The 7,126-nt window shown below is 32.0% G+C and overlaps 1 protein-coding gene across 1 annotated transcript in view; it reads right to left on the bottom strand.

Moving 5' to 3' along the window:
- Nucleotides 1-567: 567 nt before the first annotated feature.
- sema5bb (sema domain, seven thrombospondin repeats (type 1 and type 1-like), transmembrane domain (TM) and short cytoplasmic domain, (semaphorin) 5Bb) overlaps nt 568-7,126 on the bottom strand; it is a 71,780-nt gene continuing 65,221 nt past the window's right edge. Inside the window, exons 16-20 of the mRNA XM_073851788.1 lie at nt 6,955-7,125; nt 4,566-4,706; nt 4,434-4,472; nt 4,134-4,342; nt 568-2,416 (exon numbers count right to left, since the gene is read on the bottom strand). Coding sequence (XP_073707889.1) covers nt 2,255-2,416; nt 4,134-4,342; nt 4,434-4,472; nt 4,566-4,706; nt 6,955-7,125 — 722 coding nt within the window. The 3' untranslated portion in view covers nt 568-2,254. The remainder of the gene's footprint in view (nt 2,417-4,133; nt 4,343-4,433; nt 4,473-4,565; nt 4,707-6,954; nt 7,126) is intronic.

The raw sequence follows: 7,126 nt of genomic DNA, 5'->3' as shown, positions 1-7,126 counted from the left end.
TGATTTAGATTGAACAAAAGATAGATAGATAAATAAATAGACAGACAGAACGATAGATTGAACAAGATAGATAAATAGATAGATAGATAGATTGATTGATTGAACAATAGAATGATAGATTGAACAACAGATTGAATGAGACAAACAGACAGATAGACAGGTAGATAGAAAGAATGATAGATAGTATAGACAGATAAATAAAACGATAGACTGGATGATATAGATTGAACAAAAGATAGATAAATAGACAGACAGAATGATAGTTTGAACGAGACAGACAGACAGGTAGATAGATAGATAGAATGGTAGATAGATTGAACAACAGATTGTATGATAGATGGATAGATAAATATAAAGAACGATAGATTGAACAATAGATAGACAAAAACATTGAACATGGATATATAAATAAAACAAGTTGATAGATAGATAGATAGATAGATAGATAGATAGATAGATAGATAGATAGATAGATAGATAGATAGATAGATAGATAGATAGATAGATAGATAGATAGATAGATGGATGATAGGTTAAAAGATCAAATAAATTCTTGACAGAAGAAAGTAAATTGTGGTGTTTTGACACCCAGCTGGATATTTATTTATTTTTACAATGTACAACATACAAAAACATAGCAAAAAGTTCACAGTGTATAAAGGCAGTGATCATGTGTTGGAAAATCATTTTCAATCTTTTTTTTATTGCATAGAGAACCGTCTGCATTCAGATAATGCAGCATCCATGCAACATCAGCGTAAAAAAGCGTCATCAGCAAGCGTCCAGCTCCAGCACACTTTCGCTCTAATGCCATATTCAACATCCAACCAGACTGTTTGCATCTTGCATTGAAGTTCATATGAATTAACATAAGAATTAACATAAAATATTTCATGAAACATATTTTCAATAAACGTACTGTACACACAATGCCAGACAGAAAAAAACTGCACTCATGTTCTTATGTTCACTGTTGAAAAAAAAAAAACTGATTCCATCAAAAAAAGATTTGTGTATAAATATATAATGTCAGCTACAAATATACAAATGTACTTACAAACGTACATCCCTTTAGATCCAATAACACCCACACTGAGTTATTTCATACTGCCATGTTTCAGTCACAATTCATTTTAAATGATTTATTGACCGAAATGTATATATTTTGTCATTTTTTACTCATCCTCATATCATATCATTACTGCCATGGTCAGAAAAAGAGTTGAATTTTGAAAGCTTTAAGCAAGCAACTTAAGTTTCAGTCAGTTTCTCATTCTTATTTCTATATCTATATTCTGAAGGTTTTATGATTTAGGATAAGAGATCTTCAAAATCTCCTATAAAAACAGTTCAACAAAATGAAACGAGCATTTTGAACCTGGCTTCTGTTCTTTAAATATATGCAAATTAGTGCATATTTAATTAGTTAATACCTTATTTGCATATTTAAACATATAATATCAAAAAACTTGTGATACAAAATAACTGCTTAACGTATTGTGATTAACCAACTGACTTTTTTTTTTTTTACCATATTCATGATGACATGAGGATGAATAAATGATGACAGAACGGTCATATTTGTGTGAACGTTCCCTTTAAAAAGTGTCTGACAGACATTTTATTGGCCACTGAAGACAACAGTCTCATTTATGAGTTCATCGCTGACGTTAACCAGTCGCAATATCAGTAATCCTGATTCCATGTATCTCACGTCCTTCTAGTTCTTGGAGTTCTGAAGCAGAAAAAGACGTAAACCGGGAACAAAAACAGATGAAACAGATGTTCAGGCTTATTGTGAGACGTCACAGCTGTCTGGAAGCCTTCATGCTTTATCGACTCGAGTCAAAGCGAGTTCTGCGTTGCAGTTTTTCAATTACGAAAAGCAACACAAAGACGCCAGCACATAAAGTAGTACATCACAATTCAGTTTTGAGCTTAATCCCAGCATTCCTCTTTCTCCTTTGCATTGTAAGAAGTGTGCATGCTTAGCTATTACGATGCAGGTGATCAGCCGAACCCGTGACTTCCAGTTTGAGATGACATTTAGGAAAGGAAATGCTACAAGAAAACTACATGGGCCCGTCTTTTCTGAACATCACTCTTTTGCATTTTCCTCCATCCTTTGAGATGCAGATTATGTGCTTGGCCCTCCTGTGAATCCATGCATTTTCCAGTGCATCTGCATGGAGGGATGAAGGTGCGTAACCTTGGTCACACACCTGTAAGAATGCATGAGATGTGTGTCTGTGCATCAGCTGTGCATGTAGCTGCATGGTGAATCCATGGAAGGATAGTCGTATTTGCCCAGAGGAGACGGGTAATATGTGGTGGCGTAGACGTTGGTCTGCGGTAAAGCTGATGGGAAGAAGTTGCAGCTTTCATCTGGTGGAAGCAGGTTGTTCTTATTCAGAGTCTGCGGGGAACAGGGAGAAAGCGCAGAAAGTGAGCACACAAGATGTTGAAAGTCTCTTCAATATTTCAAAGGCCACAGTGTGTTTTGCATCATGCTGCAGCGGTCCTGTGATGTCAATGCTCTGAGGGAAAAGAGGGAACTGGAAAATGAACAACGATGGAAAAGACGGATTGAAGGAACAAGAGCTGTTTCCTTTGAGACAGATTAGAGAGAGTCGTGCATCAGATCCTGATTTTGCATCAGATGTTGTTAACCTAACACAAGACTAGAATTATTTAGTAAACAAAAGTCAATTAATAATAATAATAATTATTATTATTATTAATATTATTAATAATAAAAATAATATTATAACATAAAAATATGATAATTATTATTTAACAATACATTTTTTAACAAAAATATAACAATTATGTTTTATTGTGACAAAATAATTCTAATAAAATTATATTTGTAATAATAATTATAAAAATTTATTAATTATACAAAATAATTATTATTTATAAGTATATCATTAATTACGGAATGATTAATAATTATTACACATACAAAAAAATTATCAATTCATCATTATATATAAAAACAATACACTACAATGTAAAAAAGAAAATTATTAAAAAATATAACAAATATGTTTTATTGTGACAAAACAATTATATAATATTTTTAATAATTACTATTAAATACCACTACTAATACTAATAATTATTATAATAATAATTAGCATTATAATAATTATAATAATCATCATTGTTATTTTTAAATAAAATTGATTATTATTTAGTAATTATTTTAATAATTAGTATTAGTAATTTTAAAAAGTAGTATATAATTATTTATATAATAATAATGATTATAATTAATCATTTTTATTTAATAATAATGCTAATAAAATTTTTTATTGTTAGTAGTAATAATAATCATCATCATAATAAGAATTATTATTGTTAAAAAATACACTATAATATATAAAAATATGATTATTATTACTTAAAAACATAACAAAATGTTTTATTTTTAATAAATTTCAAAATTATATTTTTAATAATAATAATAATAATAATAATTAAATAATTATATAATAATAATAATAATAATAATAATTATTATTATTAAAATGTACAAAATATTTAATTAGATTTTTTTATTGAACAATAATAATAATTATAATTAAATTATTAAATTAAAAATAAACTATAAACTATAATAAATAATAAAATAGAATATAATAAAAATATTTCAATTATTGTTTAAAAATATAACAAATATAATGTTTTATTATGACAAAATAATTGTAATATAATTATATTATTAAAAATAATAATGTTATATAATATAAACAGAATTAAATATATATGAATAATAGAATATAACAAAAATATTACATAAAATATAACAAATATAATAATTTGTATTGAAACACTATATTTATTAGAATAGAATAAAATAGAATAGAATAGAACAGAATAGAATAGAATTAACTGCATAGGCCAAACAATATGAAGAACTAATAATGACTATTTTAAATAATAATTTAATAATTTTCTCCTTCCCTTAAAATGTTAAAGCCTATTTATTTCTTTATGTTAGCAATATGTGATTATATGATTGAGTGCGTTTTATTATTTGCACTAATCAGTGTTGTGGTTGTAACCCACCAGTTAAGGACCACTGCTTAGGAGTAATACAGAGAGAACACTGTGGCATGATGGGATACCTTGAACTCCATGGGTGTGTATAAGTCATTCTTGGGCACACAGCTGTTCTCTTTATAATGTAGGTGGTTAGGGGTGCTGGGATGGATAACTGCGGATTCTTGAGGGGGTTTACGGAGTCTCTGACAGTACACATAAACCAGGACAGACAACAAAACGGCTCCCAGAAAACAGCACACTCCAGTCAGGACCAAATGGAACAGAGAAAACCCTGCAGGAGACAAAAAGAAAGAAATGTTACGCTGGGAACATCAACACATCAAAACCTGAATGATAGTAGATGCAAGTCAGATTTACCGCACCTCCACAGTTTGTGCTCCTCTTCTGTCCCTTTGACAGCACTAGAATTAAGAAAATGAAGATGCGTTTATGAAACAACACTGTCGTCTGAGATGCCAGAGTAGAAACTAAGTGAAAAAGAGAAATGAACTAACCTGCGCTCTCATTGGGTCGACACTGTCTCTGATCTGTGGAGTTTCCTTGGCAAGAGGCGGAGCTTATTTCACACTTACGAGTCCGGAGCTGCAGTCCCTGCTCATTACACTCCGCCCACTCTGACCACGCCCCCCACCCACCTGACACAGGTGAGAAAGAGAAACACAACAGTTCACAACTGTGTTATTAGTCATCATGCAGTCACGCAAATCATTTAAAGGGGAAATCTGTGATTTCTAAACCAATGTAGTCAGACTGATTCACAAATGAATCGGTTTTATTTAGTGAATCAAAAACATACAGTGCAACTAATGTACAGTGTACTGTGATTCGTAAAAGTTGGTTCTTTTTAGTGACTCAAAACCATAAAGCATAGCTAGTGTAGTCTAATTGTTTCCTCAAAAAAATCACTCTTAGAGTTATTTTAGTGGATTAAAAACATTTAACGCAACCAGTTTAGGCTAATTACTACACAAATGACTGCTTTAAAAAGATACAGTCCAACCAATTCCTGAACAATTGACTCCTATGAATCAGTTCCTTTAAGTGAATCAAACGCATACAGTACAACTAGCTCAGAACAACCAATTCCTGACCAAATGACTCTTTTCAAATGAGCCTGTTCTTAGTAAATCAAACAAATACAGTACAACTGGAATGGTTCAACCAATCTGAGTTAAAGAATTTTATGAATCAGTTCTTTTTAATGAATCAAATACAAGCAATAGAACTGGTGCAGTTCCTTCGATTCAAGAACAAGTGACTCTTATGAGCCTGTTCCTCTTAGTGAATCAAACAAATACAATTCAACTGTTATGGTTCAACTGATTCCTGAGCTGAAGACTCTTATGAACCATTTATTTTTAATGAATCAAATACATGTAGTCCAACTGGTGCAGTTCATCCAATTACAGAATAAATGACTCTTATGAGCCTGTTCTTTTTAGTGAATCAAACAAATGCAGTACAACTGGTATGATTCAACCGATTCCTGAGGAAATGTCTTTTATGAACTAGTTATTTTTAATGAATCAAATACAACTGGTGTAGTTTAACCATTTCCAGAACGAATGACTCTTACGAACCTGTCATTTAGTGAATCAAACACATACGAAACTGGTACAATTGATTCGATTCGAGAACAATTGACTCTTATGAGCTGGTTCTTTTCAGTGAATCAGTCACATACAACACAAATAGTACAGTTTAACTGATTCCCGATCAAATGACTCTTACGAGCAGGATCTATTTAGTGAATAAAGCACATACAGCACAACTGGTACAGTTCATTAGATTCAAGAACAGATTACTCTCATGAGCCAGTTCTTCTTAGTGAATCAAACAAATGCAGTACAACTGGTATGATTCAACCGATTCCTGAGGAAATGTCTTTTATGAACTAGCTATTTTTAATGAATCAAATACAACGGGTGTAGTCTAACCATTTCCAGTACGAATGACTCTTACGAACCTGTCATTTAGTGAATCAAACACATACGAAACTGGTACAATTGATTCGATTTGAGAACAATTGACTCTTATGAGCTGGTTCTTCTTAGTGAATCAAACTAATACAGTTCAACCAATTCCTGAATTATAGATTCTCATGAATCAGGTCCTTTGATTGAATCAAACACATACAATACAACTTGTACAGTTTATTCAATTCAAGAACAAATAACTCATATGAGACTGTTCTTCTTAGTGAATCAAACTAATGCAGTATGTTGAACCATACCATACAACTGATACGGTTCAACTGATTTCTGAATTATAGACTCTTGTAAAGCAGTTATTTTTAATGAATCAAATACATGCTGTAAAACTGGTGTAGTTTAACCATTTCCAGAACGAATGACTCTTACGAACCTGTCATTTAGTGAATCAAACACATACGAAACTGGTACAATTGATTCGATTCGAGAACAATTGACTCTTATGAGCTGGTTCTTTTCAGTGAATCAGTCACATACAACACAAATAGTACAGTTTGACTGATTCCCGATCAAATGACTCTTACGAGCAGGATCTATTTAGTGAATAAAGCACATACAGCACAACTGGTACAGTTCATTAGATTCAAGAACAAATTACTCTTATGAGCCAGTTCTTCTTAGTGAATCAAACTAATACAGTTCAGCTGGTATGGTTCAACCGATTCCTGAGTTAAAGTCTCTTATGGTGTAGTTTAACCATTTCCAGAATGAATAACTCTTACAAACCAGTCATTTAGTGAATCAAACACATACAAAACCGGTCCAGATAATTTGATTCCTGATCAAATGACTCTTACAAGCTGGATCTATTTATTAATAATCAGTTTAGTTACTATTAAAGATGCACAATATTCAATTTCCTTCTTTTGCTGCAAGTAAGTGGTTTTCTCACCTTCACACTCGTGTGTGTTACAGAGCGCTTCCTCCGTGTGCAGGCCGATGCAGATGTCTCCAGAATGAGCAGGAGAAGGGTTAGAGCAGGTACGGGAGCGCTGGTAGTGACCTCCGCCACAGGAAGTAGAACACTGAGACCAGGAAGACCAACATGACCATGCCCCTTTCAC

This window comes from Garra rufa, chromosome 12 (assembly GCF_049309525.1).
Source record: "Garra rufa chromosome 12, GarRuf1.0, whole genome shotgun sequence".
Lineage (NCBI taxonomy): Eukaryota > Metazoa > Chordata > Actinopteri > Cypriniformes > Cyprinidae > Garra > Garra rufa.
This window is presented reverse-complemented; position numbering and strand designations above follow the sequence as displayed.